The sequence below is a fragment of the Heloderma suspectum genome, chromosome 3 (assembly GCF_057233095.1).
Source record: "Heloderma suspectum isolate Gila_16-S chromosome 3, 16-S_ref, whole genome shotgun sequence".
Taxonomy (NCBI): domain Eukaryota; kingdom Metazoa; phylum Chordata; class Lepidosauria; order Squamata; family Helodermatidae; genus Heloderma; species Heloderma suspectum.
Genome location: NC_139460.1, coordinates 223,853,296 through 223,870,321, shown reverse-complemented (window position 1 = coordinate 223,870,321; position 17,026 = coordinate 223,853,296). Strand labels below are relative to the sequence as shown.

Sequence of the window (17,026 nt, the reverse complement as noted above, 5' to 3'; positions counted from 1 at the left end):
TTGTGACAGGGTAGGTGTTGCAAAACACACCCTCAGTTAATTGCGTACGGTTGATACTTTGTCTGCTCAAGACTCTCTAATCCTCTGCATTATTTTTGGCATATGAAACCCAAGTAATGATACAGCAATGTGATGCTGGATTTATTAAGGGAAGTGTTGTGAACACGCTTCAACAATTAGGTAAGTAATTAAAATAAGTAAATGAGAATAAATTGTAACAAAAACACTGTAGGGCTGTCGAAACACCTAGATCTATTCCTGCACTACCTGGTCTGTTTCGCCCACACCCCTTGCTGGGGATCGCAGACGTTTTATAGGTCACTGTGGCACAGCTCATGTGTGGCTGTCCACAGCTATGCTTGCTTGGGCTGTGGCCATATGGGTGCAGCTGCATGTGTTAACCTATGTGTGTGAGACAGCTCTCAGCGCAGTTGTGGTGACCGCAGATACCCTACTACAAATGCATTTGATTGACATGGGTGAGATCTGTGCATCTGCACAGGAGCCACTTAATATATATGGCTTTCCACATGGAATTTTCCACATACATCGCAGAGGTGTATAAACTGGGTCTTTGCTCCTGTATAGTACTGTGGACTCCACCTATCAGAAATAATAGTTTTACCACCTAATCACTTGTCCCTGGATGAAAGAGTGGTAAATCAAGAAGCCTTGATCTTATAAAGGATTGTCAAACTTCTTCAAGTTCCTTGCGGTCTCTGATCCACCTACTGAATGTGTGAACTAATCCAAAAGAGAGTTTGGGGGCCATTATCTCCAGATGTACCCAACTGCATAGGCAAGCTTCTAGTTTTTGCAATATGGACCTTTGGCATTTCTCTTGCTGTTCAGACATGTCATTGTTTTGCTGTTCAGATTATTTTGCAATCTAATCCTGAGTCTATAAACCAAAGCGCCTCATGAATCCATTTGTATAAATATCTAGACAATTTAATCTTCAGTTGATAGTGTTCCTTCATCAGTTTCAGCATAGGTAAAGCAATATAAAATTGTGAGTAATGATTAAGCTGAGTTCTTTCCTATTTCTTTCAGCCAACATGGCTAGTTACAGGGATGTTATCAATTATCATTCATACATTTTCAAATGTCACAACACACAGTGCCACTCCCCTGAAGAAAGCTTCTGAGACGACAGTGCTGTCCCGGTGCTGGCACAACAATACAGCTCATTATTTCCTCCCCACAACTTTTCAGAGTGTGTTTCCCTAGAGGAGGGGTGGTTAACTAGTTGCGGCCCTCCAGATGCTTTGGCCTATAAGTCCCATGACACCTCACCACTGACTGTGCTGCCTAGGGCTGATGGGAGCTAAGGCCAAAATGACTGGGGGGCCACAAGTTGCTTACTCCTGTCATAGAATCTTGCGGACTTTGTGGACCACTGAAGGGATGCAGGCCAGTTAGAATGGCCAAGGGTGCATCACATTAGTGCAAACACCCAAGTTTGGGATGTGGTTTTAGTTTCAGTGGCACAAACCTTTGTTTGTTTCCTGGCAAGTAATGCCATTTCTTAGGACAAGCTTGAAAGGCTGCATTCCAGCTTGTATGCCACATCCTTAAGTGGTACTAACAGCGAAGAGTCTCCTGCCATCAAAAGGTGAATACATTTAAGATGCAATCCTATACCCACTTACCTGGAAGTAAGAACTATTGAATTCAGTGAGACTTCCTTCTGAGCAGACATGTATATAGGGTTGCACTGTTGTTGTGGCAAAAGCTTCTGTGAGTAAGAACCCATTTTGTCAGTTTTCGGCTGCAATTTTAAATATAACTACTAGGAAGTAAGCTCCATTGGAGACAGTGAAACTTTCTTCTGAGTAGGGAGAGTGGAGGAATCCACTGGGGGGATCAGGTCTGCCAAGTTTTTGACGGCTCAGCCCCCTGGACTCCTGCTAGCTTGGCTGCAAATTGGCCCAACTCAACCTGTGTGAGTCAGGTCAACTCGCAGACTTCCGCCACCAGCAAAACCCCTCATGCTGTCCTTGTCAATGCTGACACTTGCAAGGAGAGCATGAGGGCTTTGGGCACAGTGGTGGGTGGTGATGGTAGGAGTCCCCACTGCTAACACCCACTGCCGACATGTACAAATGTCTCTTTCTCCCCCTGCCAGGTCCTGGGAGGGGGAGAAGGAGCCATTTGCGCATAGCAGCAAGGCTGCTGTGCGCATGTCTCCTCCTCCTGGGGTGAGGAGAGACTCACACACAGTGTCCCTGCTGTGCATAAATGGCTGCTTCCCTCCCTCCCAGGTCCTGGGAGAGGGAGAGGGAGCCATCTGCATATGTCAGGGACTCCTGTCACCGTTACCTGCTGCTGCTGCCGCCATGCACACAGCCGCAATTTTGCACTCACAGGCCCATGATTTTGTGCAAAAAACCCCTGGGAAAGTTCCCAGGTTTTCGAAACTATCGTGCCGCTTGCAAGCTGAGCTGGGTCCGTTGCGAGGATCCATGGGGCCTAAAAAGGGCTGGATTTCCCCACGATGGAGGCTGCATCTGGGGGGACTGCAGTGGGGAGGAGGGGGTGAGGAAGTCTGGGGGGGCTGCAGTGGGGAGGAGGGGGGTGAGGAAGTCTCCCACCACAACAGTGGCACACACCTAAATCTGGATCCAACCCAGTTGCGACTTAATTTCCAATTTTAATTTGAAACTTCAAATATCGAAGATGAGCCATTGAATGCATGGATTGAGCCCAGGAATGGTTTGCTGTGACCAAAATATTGTAGTCTGTAGGTTCCGAATTCAGCGTTGTTTGGAATGTGCCATTCCACTATAGCTGTGCTGCGCCCCAGTTTGCCTTTCTGCCAGATGAACCTAGTGAGAGATGCAAGTATCATGGATTAAACCACTTCACCAATCTTAAGAAGAATGAGTGCTCTGGCTCAGTTTGCTACAGACCAGCCATCCCCAGCCTAGTGCCTTCCAAATGTCTTGGACTACAAGTCCTAGCATCCCCAGCCAGTTGGCTGAGGGATGCTGGGAGTTATAGTTCAGCACATCTGGAGGGCACCAGGTTGGGGAAAGGCTGCCTAGGCACTCACTTTTGTTAAAACTCAAGAAATTGTTAAGGCTATTTGTGGATGGAATGTGGAGGAAATAAGCAGCAAACATTTGTGTGACCCCATCACTTTCCTTTCTGAATCCCTTAGTTCCAGCCCAGTGTTAAATCTTTAAATCTTATTCGTCTCTTACTTGTTGAGGAATTGCTGTATTGTGTGGCATATATCCAGAGCTCAGTTTTATTTAAAACATGAACATAGGCAAAGAAATGGCAGTATCACCTTCTAATGACCAATGCTGCACTGACCTTTTAAAAAACAGCCATGCACTCATAATAGAAAAGGAATTGCTTTCGATAAGAAATCCAAGGGAGAAGAAATTTTGGAGAAATGGGGTCAGCGTTCTTGTGCTTATCTTACTTATGAAGTGGCTGAGGAATGGGTACGAGTCTCCTCTCATCCACTGTACAATAATCTCGCTACACCTGCATTAGAGACAAGATGTATCCACAGCCACCCCTCAGAAATTTAACGTTTGGAAGATCCTGGGGAAAGTGCCAAGCCCTAAAGAATGACAACGATGAGCTGAGCCAAACATTTCTCAGAAGACATTTTTTCTCAGAGAAGTCAAGAATTTTTTCTTCCCTCCTGCTAGAAATAAAAGGCCACTTCACAGAAGTTCCCAAAATATTCCTCCCCATTTTTTGGTGGGTTTCGCCTTCTCTCCCCCCCCAATGTCCCAGAATGATGCTTTCTATGGGGTATTGTGAAAAATGCTAAATGGAGACCAGGCTGCCAGTGCAGTTGCTGCAGTTGCCCTTTGCAATGGCACGCAAAAACAAAAAAACACCTTAGGAAAAAAGGAAGAAGAGAAGCCGTGCTACAACCCTTGCCCGTGGTGAGCTCAACATGTGAGAAATTGTTGGAGAATTTCTCCTCCCACTGGAGAAATTCAGTGAAATTGTCCACCCAGGTTCTCTGCCCACAAATAGGAGGGGCTATATAAGCTGGCCCCTTCATGGATCACTGCCTTGTTGTGGCGAAGGGGCTTGCGTAACTCAGTGAAGCCATAAGCTATGCCGTGCAGGGCCACCCAAGACGGACAGGTCATGGCAGAGAGTTCTGACAAAATGTGGTCCACTGGAGAAGGAAATAGCAACCCACTCCAGTATTCTTGCCAAGAAAACCCCATGGAACATATCACAAGGCTAAAAGATATGATGCCGGAAGATGAGCCCCTCAGGTCGGAAGGTGTCCAATATATTACTGGGGAAGAGCAGAGGGTATTTCCAAGTGGCGCCAGAAAGAGTGAAGCGGCTGGGCCAAAGCCGAAAGGACACTCAGCTGTGGATGTGTCTGGTGGTGAAAAGAAAATCCGATGCTGTAAAGAACAATATTGTTTAGGAACCTGGAATGTCAGATCAATGAATCAAGGTAAGCTGGAGGTGGTCAAACATGAAATGGCAAGATTGAACATTGACATCTTGGGAATCAGTGAACTAAAATGGACAGGCATGGGCGAATTTAATTCAGGTGACCATCATATCTATTATTGTGGGCAAGAATCCCTTAGAAGAAATGGAGTAGCACTCATAGTCAACAAAAGGGTGGGAAAAGCAGTACTGGGGTACAATCTTAAAAATGATCGAATGATCTCAGTACAAATCCAAGGCAAACCATTCAACATCACAGTAATTCAAGTCTATGCCCCTACCACTGATGCCGAAGAAGCTGAGGTTGATCGGTTCTATGAAGACCTACAACATCTTCTAGAACTAACACCAAAAAAAGATGTCCTCTTCATCATAGGGGATTGGAATGCTAAAGTAGGAAGTCAAGAAATCACTGGAATAACAGGCAGGCATGGCCTTGGTGTACAAAATGAAGCAGGACAAAAGCTAATAGACTTTTGCCAAGAGAACATGCTGATCATAGCAAACACTATGCTATGTGTTTGCTATGATGGTCACTGAACTTGTGTGGTCACTAGTGTGGTCACTGAACTTGAGCCGGACATCCTAGAGAGTGAAGTCAAGTGGGCCTTGGGAAGCATTACTAACAACAAAGCTAGCGGAGATTACAGTATTCCAGCCGAGCTATTTAAAATCCTAAAAGATGATGCTGTTAAAGTGCTGCATTCAATATGTCAACAAATTTGGAACACTCAGCAATGGCCGCAAGACTGGAAAAGGTCAGTTTACATTCCAATTCCAAAGAAGGGCAACGCCAAAGAGTGTTCAAACTACCGCACAATTGCGCTCATTTCACATGCCAGCAAGGTGATGCTCAAAATCCTACAAGCTAGGCTTCAGCAGTATGCGAACCAAGAACTACCGGAAGTACAAGCTGGGTTTCGAAGAGGAAGAGGAACTAGAGATCAAATCGCCAACATTCGCTGTATCATGGAGAAAGCAAGATAATTTCAGAAAAACGTCTATTTCTGCTTCAGTGACTATGCTAAAGCCTTGGATTGTGTGGATCACAACAAACTGTGGCAAATTCTTAAAGAGATGGGAGTACCAGACCACCTTACCTGTCTCCTGAGAAACCTGTACGAGGGTCAAGAAGCAACAGTAAGAACCAGACATGGAACAACTGAGTGGTTCAAAATTGGGAAAGGAGTATGACAAGGCTGCATATTGTCACCCTGCTTATTTAACTTATATGCAGAGTACATCATGAGAAATGCCGGGTTGGATGAATCAGAGATCGGAATTAAGATTGCTGGGAGAATTATCAACAACCTCCGATATGCAGACGATACCACCCTAATGGCAGAAAGCGAAGGGGATCTAAAGAGCCTCTTGTTGAGGGTGAAAGAGGAGAGTGCAAAAGCTGGTTTGAATCTCAATATTAAAAAAATGAAGATCATGGCATCTGGCCCTATCACTTCCTGGCATATAGAAGGGGAAGAAATGGAAGCAGTGACAGATTTTACTTTCTTGGGCTCCAAGATCACCGCAGACGGTGACTGTAGCCATGAAATTAAAAGACGCTTGCTCCTTGGGAGGAAAGCTATGGCAAACCTAGACAGCATAGTAAGAAGGAGAGACATCACCTTGCCGACAAAGGTCCGTCTAATCAAAGCTATGGTTTTCCCAGTAGTAATGTATGGCTGTGAGAGCTGGACTATAAGGAAGGCTGAGCACCGAAGAATTGATGCTTTCGAACTGTGGTGCTGGAGAAGACTCTTACGAGTCCCCTGGACTGCAAGGAGGTCAAATCAGTCCATCCTAAAGGAAATCAACCCGGAGTGCTCATTGGAAGGACAGATACTGAAGCTGAAGCTCCAATATTTTGGCCACCTAATGCGAAGAGAAAACTCTCTGGAAAAGACTCTGATGCTGGGAAAGACTGAAGGCAAAAGGAGAAGGGGACGGCAGAGGATGAGATGGCTAGATAGCATCACCGATGCAATGAATATGAACTTGAGCATGCTCCGGGAGAGAGCGCAGGACAGGAAGGCCTGGCGTGCTATGGTCCATGGGGTCACGAAGAGTTGGACACGACTGAACGACTGAACAACAACAACAACAACATATAAGCTGGCTGGCGTGGCCTGGGAAAGCCAGGGCCTGCTGGAGAAACTACCACGACCTGGGGAAGAGGCGTGCCTGCTGCTGCTGCCTCCTGCTGCCACCACCGTGGACTCCTGCCTGGCAGTATTTTTAAAGGGGACTTTTTTATTTTGTGTGTGTGTGATTTTAATTGTTGGTGGGGGGTGGGTTTTCTGGGGGGGATTCTGCTGTGTTTTTAGGGGTGGGTAGCCTGCCTGATAGGCAGGAGCGAGGGGGCATGTGTCCACCTGACAGAGGCAGTGTGGGGGGGTGCTGGGGGCCACACTACACCGAGGCTGGGCAGAGCACTAGGGGCAGGCCATGCCAGGTAAGGGGAACAAGGGAGAGATGCGTAATATCTGTCCCCTGTTCCAGGCCTCTGCAGAGCCAAAGGATGGCTGGGGAGGTGTGACTCCATCTTCTGGCCTTCGTTTGCTGCTCTGCAATGCCAGGTCTGTTACCCAGAAAACATCCCTCATCCATGACATGATCCTGGACGAGGGTGCAGACCTGGCATGTATTACGGAGACCTGGCTGGCCGAGGCTGCTGCTCCAACCCTTGCAGCCATGCGTTCAGCCGGACTTTCATATGCACAGCAACCGAGGGCTGGGGATCAGGGAGGGGGAGTGGCTGTTATCTACCAAGAGTCCTTGGTCTTCACCAGACCCCCTCTCCGGGAGACCAAGGTTGCTGAGTGCATGTACTGGAGGTTGGGCCCGAGGGGCAGTCTGGGGATTCTGCTTGTGTACTGTCCACCCCGCTGCATGACTGACTCCCTGGCCAAGGTGCTTGAGGTGGTCTCTGATGTGTGTGTACAGTCCCCTAACTTATTGGTGTTGGGGGTCTTCAAAGTACATTCGGAGGCCATCCTCACAGGAGCACCTCGGGACTTCATGGAGACCATGGCTTCCTGGGAGCTGCACCCTATTCCAACTGGGCCCATCCATGTAGCCGGTCATGCACTAGACTTTGTGTTTGTTTCTGGAGAAGCGGGGAGTGATCTGGAAGTCGGGGGTATATCCACCACCACCCCCTTTTCATGGTCAGATCACTATCTGGTGATGTTAGACTTCTCAGTTCCACAACCCCTCCGCAGGGGTGGAAGACCCATTAAAATGGTCCACCCCAGGCATCTTATGGATCTGAATGGATTCCTGAACGCACTTGGGGATTCTCTGGAGCACACCAATGGCCACTCAGTTGAGACCCTGGTGGGTGGCTGGAATGCCACAATCACTGGGGCATTAGATCGGGTGGCTCCGAAACACCCTCTCCCTCTGAACAGGGCTCAGACTGCACCATGGTTCAATCTGCAGTTACAAGCACTGAAATGAGGTGAGACGGCTAGAGCGCCGGTGGTGGAAGTCTCACTCCAAAGACGATCAGACACAGGCTAGAGCTATATCTTCAGCCTATCATGTGCAGTGAAGGCAGCAAAAAAGGAATATCATGCTGCCTCTATCACATCTGCAAAGTGCTGCCCCAGGAGGCTGTTCCAAGTGGTCCGGAGCCTGGTCGGTCCAGTGGCTCCGGAACCACTGGAGCATTCCAAGGCCTCCTGTGAGGCCTTGGCAAGGCACTTTGCAGATAAAATTAATTGGATTAGGAGTGTTATTCCATGCGCTGTGGATACAGCTAGTGAGCAAGAGGCGGCCTGTGGCAAACCGGTTTTGTGGGATCAGTTCCAGCTTCTTCCTTCTGATGAAGTGGACAAGGTGCCTTCATCTGTAAGGCCGACCACCTGCTTACTTGATCCTTGCCCATCTTGGCTCATTATGGGCTGCAGAGAGAGATTGGGTGAGGGGATCAAGGAGGTGGTGAACGCCTCCCTTGAGGAGGGAGTGATGCCATCAGCCCTCAAGGAGGCAGTGATAAGACCGCTCTTAAAGAAGCCCTCCTTGGATCCCCAAGTCCTGAACAACTTTTGCCCAGTTTCGAATCTGCCATTTTTGGGCAAGGCGATTGAGCGGGTGGTGGCGATACAGTTGAAGGCACATTTGGAAGAAGCTGATTATCTAGATCCATTTCAGTCGGGCTTCAGGCTTGGGCATGGGACAGAAACAGCCTTGGTTGCCTTGGTGGATGGTATGAGGAGGGCTCTGGATAGGAGCAAATGCTCCTTCCTTGTTCTCCTCCACCTCTCAGCGGCTTTTGATACCATTGACCACGGTATCCTCCTGGAACACCTGGAGGGGTTGGGCATTGGAGACACCATATTACGGTGGCTCCGGTCCTTCCTCTCCGGCAGGTACCAGAGGGTAGCACTGGGAGAGGAGGTTTCAGACCCTTGGCTGCTCACCTGTGGGGTGCCACAGGGTTCCATCCTCTTCCCAATGCTATTTAACATCTATGTGAAGCCACTGGGGGCTATCATTAGGAGGTTTGGGGTGCGGTGTCATCAATATGCGGATGACACGCAGCTCTACCTCTCATTCAAATCTTCACCAAGATTGGCCGTAGAATCCCTGTCCAAATGTCTGGAGATGGTGAGTGGCTGGATGGGGAGGAATAAGCTGAAGCTGAACCCTGACAAGACTGAGGTACTTTTGGTGGGAGACAAGAGGAGGTTGGGGGATGTTGACCTGGTGTTGGATGGGGTACGGCTACCCTTGAAAGACCAGGTCCGCAGTCTGGGGGTCATTTTGGACTCCCAGCTGTCCATGGAGGCTCAGGTGTCAGCTGTGAGCCGGACAGCGCTGTACCAACTCTATCTGATATGATGGCTGTGCCCCTACCTTCCCGACCATCTGCTCCCATCTGTAGTACATGCCCTGGTCTCCTCTCGTCTAGACTACTGTAATGCGCTCTATGTGGGGTTACCGTTGAAGATGGTTCAGAAGCTGCAGCTGGTACAGAACGTGGCAACTTGCCTGATTAAAGGCGGCCGCCGGTGAGATCATATCACTCCAGTGCTGAAGGAGTTGCACTGTTTACCAGTTACAACTGTTACCAGTTGTTTTCCGGGCCAAATTCAAGGTGTTGGTTTTGACTTTTAAAACCCTATATGGTTCTGGCCCAGCCTATGTTAAGGAGAGCCTCCAGCAACACCAGATAGGCCGCTTAACAAGATTAGTCTCGGATGGCCTTCTGTCTGTCCCATCAGCCAGGACAGCTAGACTGGTGGGGACGAGGGAGAGGGCCTTCTCTGTGCTGGCCCCCACTCTGTGGAACTCCCTCCCTAGGGAACTCCGTCATGCACCCTCTTTAATGAGCTTCCACCATGCATTAAAAACGTGGTTGTTCAGGCAGGCATTTGGGGTGGGTTAGGGTATTTTTAGAATGATGGTTTTACTGTAGAATTTTATTGTTTTAAACTGTTATACACCCTGTACATCACCCAGAGTGGCTGGGTGACCAGCCAGATGGGCGATTAATAAATTTAATTAATTAATTAATTAATTAAGGGGTCATTTGCAGTAGCTAGAAGCTTGGAGCAGTAACCAATGTAATGTCTTAGGGAGAGATGACGTCTTTTCTACATATTTCCCCCACTTCCCTAGGTCAGAAACTCTGGGAGGGGGAGTGCCATATTGTGTGGAACAAGGAGAATAATTCTCTTTTAAAGACTATAAATCCCAGTATGTTCTGCAAATAGGAAACTATGCAGTATGGGAGGAAGGAGCACGCCTGGTTTGTGGTCCCATGTGTTGAGGAAAGGAATGACAAATAAGCTTACAAGTGATCCTTCTTTTGTCCAACATATATTCTTTACTGCATGTAGAAGAGCTAATGACTATGGAATGCTCAGTTTGGCATTTGGTCTTGCCAAGAGCTTTATTGCAAAATGCATGTTCTACAGTGTTTACTTTCTGTGCCTAGTTGAGATGAAGATGAGCCCGCTATTACTAGCAACAAACCGTCAGATTTGTGATTGAGGCCTTTACAGCCATAATATGTGTAGGTGAATGGCAAAATAATATACTATGTGCCAACTGGTTGACTATTTATTTATATTTACGTTTTTACCCCAATTTCCACCCCATGGCCCTCAAAGTGGCCAGATGGACTGAGGTTGCATCACTGACCATTTTTAACACCACAACAGCAAGTGCAGGCTTACCCACTCAGGACAAATTACAGCTGGGAAGCTCTGCAGAAGACCACAGACAGACAATTAGTGGTGCCAGGCACTATGTCTACCCCATATAGCAAAGTTGCCCATTGTATTCAAGTGACATCATCACTGATGGTGGAGCAGCTTATTCAGATGTTGTATTAAACCTGTGGTTTAACTACAGACGTTATGTTTACGGATACAGAATTTCCTGAGAACACACTCTGCAGTCTCCAAGGATCACAAAGTCACTAAGGAAGTTCCACCTTGCACTCTGTGATTGTTTGGAGGACTAGATGTAAGAAGCAGGCTAAAAGTTTGTAGAGAGATATGAATAAAGCTAGTAGCAACACAGGGACAGGAATGAACTGAAAGAGTCGGAGCAGAGTATACATCAGCCTTCTCCCAACCTGATGAGCTCAAGGGGTGTTGGACTACGACTCCTGTCATCCTCATCCAGGATGTTAGGAGGAAGAAACAATCGGTGGTTGAGTTCCCCATTTTGGAAAATATGAAATCCAGCTGTTTCTCAGATCGTCTCAGCAGTCCTAGGGATAGTCCTAGTTGCAACCAGAAGCCTGCATATCACTTAGTAGATCAGGGATGGCCCATGTGTGGGTGCGGGCGTGCTAGATCAGTGTGGCCTGCTAGATGTTTTGACTTAGAACTCTCATGATCCCTCACTATTGGCTATGCTGGTTAGGGCTGATGGGAGTTGTAGGTCAAAACTTCTGGAGGGCCACACGTTGCCCACTCCCATAGCAGAGCCTAATTTAAATGCCTGTTGCTTCCTCTCACATTCCATCTTAAGACTGTGACCAAATGTGGACTCCGTGGCTTCAACATCAGCCAGCCTTTTCCCTCCACCACCACATCTTGCCTGATCAAGAGTTCTGGAGAACTGAAAAGCTTGTGCACTTACTTTGTGACCTTTTGGTTGGCCTAATAAAAGTGTTGCTCTAATAAAGATTTTGACATTTTTCTTATGGGCCAACATGGCTACCTTTTGCTTTTTGTGTGATAATGCATTCTGTTTGCTCTGCCCCAATTACCAATAGTGTGTTCTCAAAGCATCCACAGAATTTCTGTGTTGATGTATAGGTGGATGCCATTGTACAGGTGCACTAATAGGGACGAACATCATGTGGGATCATACCACTGGGGAAGTGTTTAAAATGGTTTTCCTCTAATGGTGTGGCCCTGACAAAAACCACTGATTTCCGTGCTATTTGACATGGGAGGGAAACTCCTGTTGATGACCAATGGGAACTCCTAGGCCAACTAGTAGCTTTGGGGACAGGGGAAGGTTTTTGTCAGGGCCTTGGCACAGAAAAAAAGGGTTAAACCCATTTCCCTGCATGCGATGGCCCTGATCCTGATTAGGACTGCAACAGCTGCTATTTGCAGTTTTTAAAAAAATCCATGCAACTGCAGGTAATGTGTTTAGTGACATGCGCAGTTTAGCCTCAGGGGTTCTTCCAGATGAAGGTTTTATCATGCTATTGCTTCGCCTCATCCATGGAATTTTATCGGGGGCAGGCAGGATCCAGATGACGCATTTTCCACTTATGACCCTTCCATGTTTTCCTACCACAACTTTTGTCTTTTTTCTTACCTCAGAAAGTCTATTAAGGAGAAAAAAATGGAATGCTTCTACAAAGCCTTCTCATTGGTAGCACTAGGAACACCCCCAAATCTGAAGCATCCTCAATGTGCAGCTCTTCAGAGGAAAGGCTAAGCCTGCCAGATCTGAGGGTTTTGTTTTTTTTCCCAAATATGCGAAGTCTTGGTAGAATTACTCACTTGGTATCCCATGAGGCATCATCATTCACCACTTGCCAACTTTTGGAAGTATTGTCATATTTCTCTACCGTCAGGAAAGTGAACGTAGTCTGAAAAACATGCCGCAATTAGTCAGAAACTAAATAGAAAAATGTAAAACAGTGACCCAAAGACTGACAACTGTGGATTTAAGATGCGTTTGATCAGACTGACTCTGCCCAGCAATCCGCTGAGGATGAGCGGTTTGAGCTGTTTTTAAATGATTTGCTTTTATCACTCCCAGCCCGACTCCTTCTCCTTCGTCTCCTCTTGTCTACCCTCATTGCTCAGTTTTCTTGCACTCCAGACCTCCACAGGTAAATCCAGGAAAGAAACCATCAGTGGACCCAAACCACCATGAAAACCTGTGTTTTAAGATTCTTACCATATTTTCTGCAGAATTCCTTGGATTTGCACCAATAAAATGCACATTGGCAACCTCTCCCTAGGCGAGAAAGAGAGTTTGTTATGAGAAAATGAACTATATATTGCATACACGAATATAAGCCTCCAGGTATTGCTCCTGCTCAACCTCCTCAAATTACTGTTTGTTCTCCTCAAGCGACCTCCCCCGAGTGCTGTGGTGGTTCTAGTTCCACTCCTGGATTAGTAGTGGGATCACTGTACAAATGTAAGGGTCTGTGCATATTCTACTGTGTAATAGCTTTGAAGAGGGGGGTTATTTTTTTAAGGGAGTGGGAAGGATGCTGAGCATTGGAGTACTAGAAGCATTCTAGTGCTACAGCAAATAGGCACAGCAATATTCAGGGTTCCAGCATGGAAAGGAACCATTCCTTCCTCAACTTAGATAATTTGCACAAATTAGGTAGTGATGGAGTGAAGAAACCCAGTTGCTGTGGAAAGGCAATGGCAGAACCCAGCATGGATCCAATTTTAGATCAATGGGTTTAGCGAATTGGAATGGATTTCATATGTGTGGGGAGTCAGACATCTGATCTTTATTATTTATTTATTTACAAATCATATACATCACTCCACATCCAACAGGATTCCAGAACGGCAAACAGTAAAAGAAGGAAACAGAATCAAAGTATGAAATTAAAATCTTAAAAAATCAGATTATAGCAATAAAATCATGGCTGATCAATTGGGGAAGCCTTGTTTAAATACAAATGTCTTCAGCAGGTTCCCAAAACAAAACGATATTGGTGCCTGCCTGATAACAACAGGCAGGGAGTTCCAGAGAGGGGGGGGGGGAGAGAGAGAGAGAGAGAGTACACTGAAGGCTCTACTCTGAGTGGACTCGGAATGGTGTCCATATTCATATCAGAATTTGCCTCGTCTCTAGTCTCACTGGGCTACTCGCTTTTAATGAAGCAACTAAAGTTGCTCATGATGGGTGTCTTAGTACCCTATCTCTGGCCCTGTCAACTTTGCTCTTACTTCCTGACTGGATCCTTGTCCTGGCGGGGTGGGGAACCTCTATGCTGTAGATGAGTCTTCCCCAACCTGGTGTCCTCCAGATGTGTTAGACTACAATGTCCCAGCTGACATGCCCATTGATGGGGGTTGTAGTCCAACACATCTGGAGGACACCAGGTTGGAGAAGGTGGCTGTAGATGAATAGCTGGATCTCAGAACCATGTGGGTTTCAGACTAAGGGTATATTTCCAAGACAAGGTTTTGGTTCATAAAAGCTTATGAAACTGCAGGTGCTAATTCCATGATGGACACCAATGGTCAACACTGAGGCATCAGAAAAGAATTACCTGATACTGTTCATCAATTACATTTCTCTGCCGTGGACCCAGTGAAATTCTTTACTCCTATACATGTTCCAGGCAGATGATTCTATAATTTAGGACACAATCCTATGCATGTTTAAACAGAAAAAAGTCCTACAATTCTCAGCATGCTGAAGCCAGCCATGATGGCTGGGCAATGCTGGGGGATGTAGGATTTTCAGTGTAAACATTCATAGCATTGTTCCCTTAACAATTAAATGCAATATATACCCGGCTGCCTAGATCTGTGTTACCAATGTAGTTTTATTTTCAAATATTAGGACAAATGATTTCAACACAAATAAGGTTGAGTCTATATTCTCCTGTTCTTTGTTCAATGAGTTATTGTGGCTGTGAATTTCAAATTAAAAAGAAGATAAGGTGGTAGTCTTGGGTATTTTATATAGGAAGTGGAACACAAATATTTCATACATAAATACAAATGCAGATAAATAAATGTAATATAAAATAGTTGTTATTGCATTAGAAACAAAGAATGCTGATTTTCCAAGAGATTTAAATTCAAGATAAAAGTCAATATTCCTGATTTTTTCTTTTCTTTTTTTGCTTTTTTGGGTCCTGCTCATAATAATTAGTTCATTTTGTGTTCACACTTAAGGATGGGTTCAGCTGAAGTCACAATTGGGTTTCGTGCTTAATCCAAAATTCATTACACATGCAGCAAAAATGTTGCAGTGCGAAGTGCTCCTGTTCAGGGTTCCAGCCTGTCAGTCATACCCTCTTCCAGAATACTCCATTCCATTCTGCTTACCCCCCCCCTCCACCAACAGTCATTTGTCCATGCCCACTGAGCATGCTCAGTCCTCGATTGACTGGGGTTTTTCCCCCCTTAGGATTTTTTCTAAAGATTTTTTGTACTTCCACAAACCTTGGGGTTCCCCCCAAACCTGCCAATACCACCTTCTTTTTAGCTAGGGAAGATGCAGCACTTGAAGAATGAGTTTGCTATTAGAAAACAGCAGGGTTGGGTAACACACAGTCCATGGGCCACATGGAAGCCCTTATGCCTGTAGTGCGGCCCACGGGGGTGGGGGAGCACAGGAGGGCAAAAGTGGCCCCCAGACCTCTCCAAGCTGCCCACCTCTGGAATATAGGATGTGTGAAGAAACTGAATAAATTCCCTATTCAAAGTAGTATGAAAGAAGAAAGAAGTGGGGCTTTTTAACAAACAAAAAGGTATACGTACCACTCGATACTTTGGCCGCACATCTTGTAGCACATCTCCGTACTTATGACCAAGTGGCTTTGTGTCAGCAACAGGAAGCAAAAAGCTCAGGTTTGTTATATTAAACAGAATTGGCTTCGGACTGTCTGGTAAGTCCTGAGTAGTATCCTGAAATGAAAGTAATTTGCTTTGAAATGAAAACTCTGGATTTCATCTTAACCATGGAATACAGTAATGGATAAGGCAGAGGGACAACAGCTCAGTGGAAGAACAGAAAAAGGGGGACCTGTACAGCCCCGGTGCAAGCTGTCTCGCCACCTGAAGTGGGAAAGAACATGTGCTACCACATCGTGCCACATCATGCCCCTTCCCGCCACATTGTGCCCCCCTCCCCCTCCCCATGTCCCCCTAGCCATTGCCACTACCACTGTGTCAACTCTTGGAGAACCGCATGGCCAGAAGATGCAGCTGCCTGGGTCTTGTGAGCCTGTAAGGCCCCAGGCCTGAACCAAGCTGTTGGTAGTTTTAGAGTGGCTTAGATCCAGAATGCTCTCTGCCTTTGGTCAGAAGGCTGCTGTTTTCCCTTAACCAGCCTCCTGATGTAGCCAGACGAGTCAAAAGGGTGAGAAGCAGTTCCAAGAACATTCCTCGCTAACGAGAATATCTTATCACTGATGTGCCTGAGAAGCAGAGTTTGCTTACCTTAAAGCTACAGGTGGCTGTGCTGAGAACCTAGTGCTGTTAGTCCATGCTGGGAATGCCCACTAGGGGACGCTTGCAGCTGTTATGCTGCTTATTGCTAACCTGTACTGTATTAAACCCATTTGACCCCATGGCTCGGGGTTCAGAGAAGCTGTCTGATCCAACCATTGGGTACACCTGTGTGCTGTAAGTTACCCAATAAAGTACTCCTTGTAAGTAAACCTTTGAGTCTGATTTATCACTATCTTGGTACTTCTGACCTAAGAGTTCAGCGCCCATGGCTGGGGTAATACAGAGCCCCACAGCCACTTCTTCCAGCTGCATAGCTCTTGATGATGGAAACAGAACGTAGGCAGAGAGCCCCGCCAATCACTCTCTCACTGTGACAATTGTCACAGCAGGACAGTAGCTGGCAGGGCTCTCCAGAGCACCCACTGGAGGAGGCAGGGCAGTGGTGGTGGTGGGGGGGAGCAGTGCAATTTAACACTTCTCCCACTCTGCCACCTAATGTGAGCACTTCACCCTGCTCCATGGGTGGGCTGGCTCTGGACCTGTAACAGAATGTTGCAGTGTGAAGTACTTCTGTTCATGGTTCCAGCCAGCCATGTCCCCTTCCAGGATACTCCATTCCATCACCCTTGCCCCCCTTCCATTTCTCAGCCCCTTGAACAGTTAGCCAACATTCAATGTCAACTGAACATGCTCAATTCTTATTTGGGCCGTTTTTTTGTGGGGAGGGTCTCCCTTTAGGGTTTTTTTCCCCTAAAGATTTTTTTTACACTTCGGCAAATATTTGGGTTTCCCAGACCCTGCAGATACTTTTCTCTTGTGCACAAATGGTGCTATTTAACTACAGAAGGATCCCCATTCAGATAATTACGTTTGCTACTAGTATAAAGAATGCTTTGCATGTAGAAAGTTTCAGGCTCATTTTCTGGCATCGGCAG

General features: G+C 46.6%; 1 protein-coding gene across 4 annotated transcripts in view; it reads right to left on the bottom strand.

Annotated features, from left to right (window-relative positions):
- The window catches only part of ASAH2 (N-acylsphingosine amidohydrolase 2), a 77,180-nt gene that overhangs the window by 1,742 nt on the left and 58,412 nt on the right, over nt 1-17,026 (bottom strand). For 3 of the 4 annotated variants that reach the window (XM_084845786.1, XM_084845785.1, XM_084845783.1), the window contains 4 exons: nt 15,399-15,545; nt 12,832-12,891; nt 12,429-12,517; nt 116-2,828 (listed from right to left, as the gene is read on the bottom strand). In XM_084845786.1, coding sequence (XP_084701912.1) covers nt 2,654-2,828; nt 12,429-12,517; nt 12,832-12,891; nt 15,399-15,545 — 471 coding nt within the window. In that variant the 3' untranslated portion in view covers nt 116-2,653. Of the gene's footprint in view, nt 1-115; nt 2,829-12,428; nt 12,518-12,831; nt 12,892-15,398; nt 15,546-17,026 lie in introns of those variants that run through there. The other variant, XM_084845784.1, reaches the window with a different exon arrangement.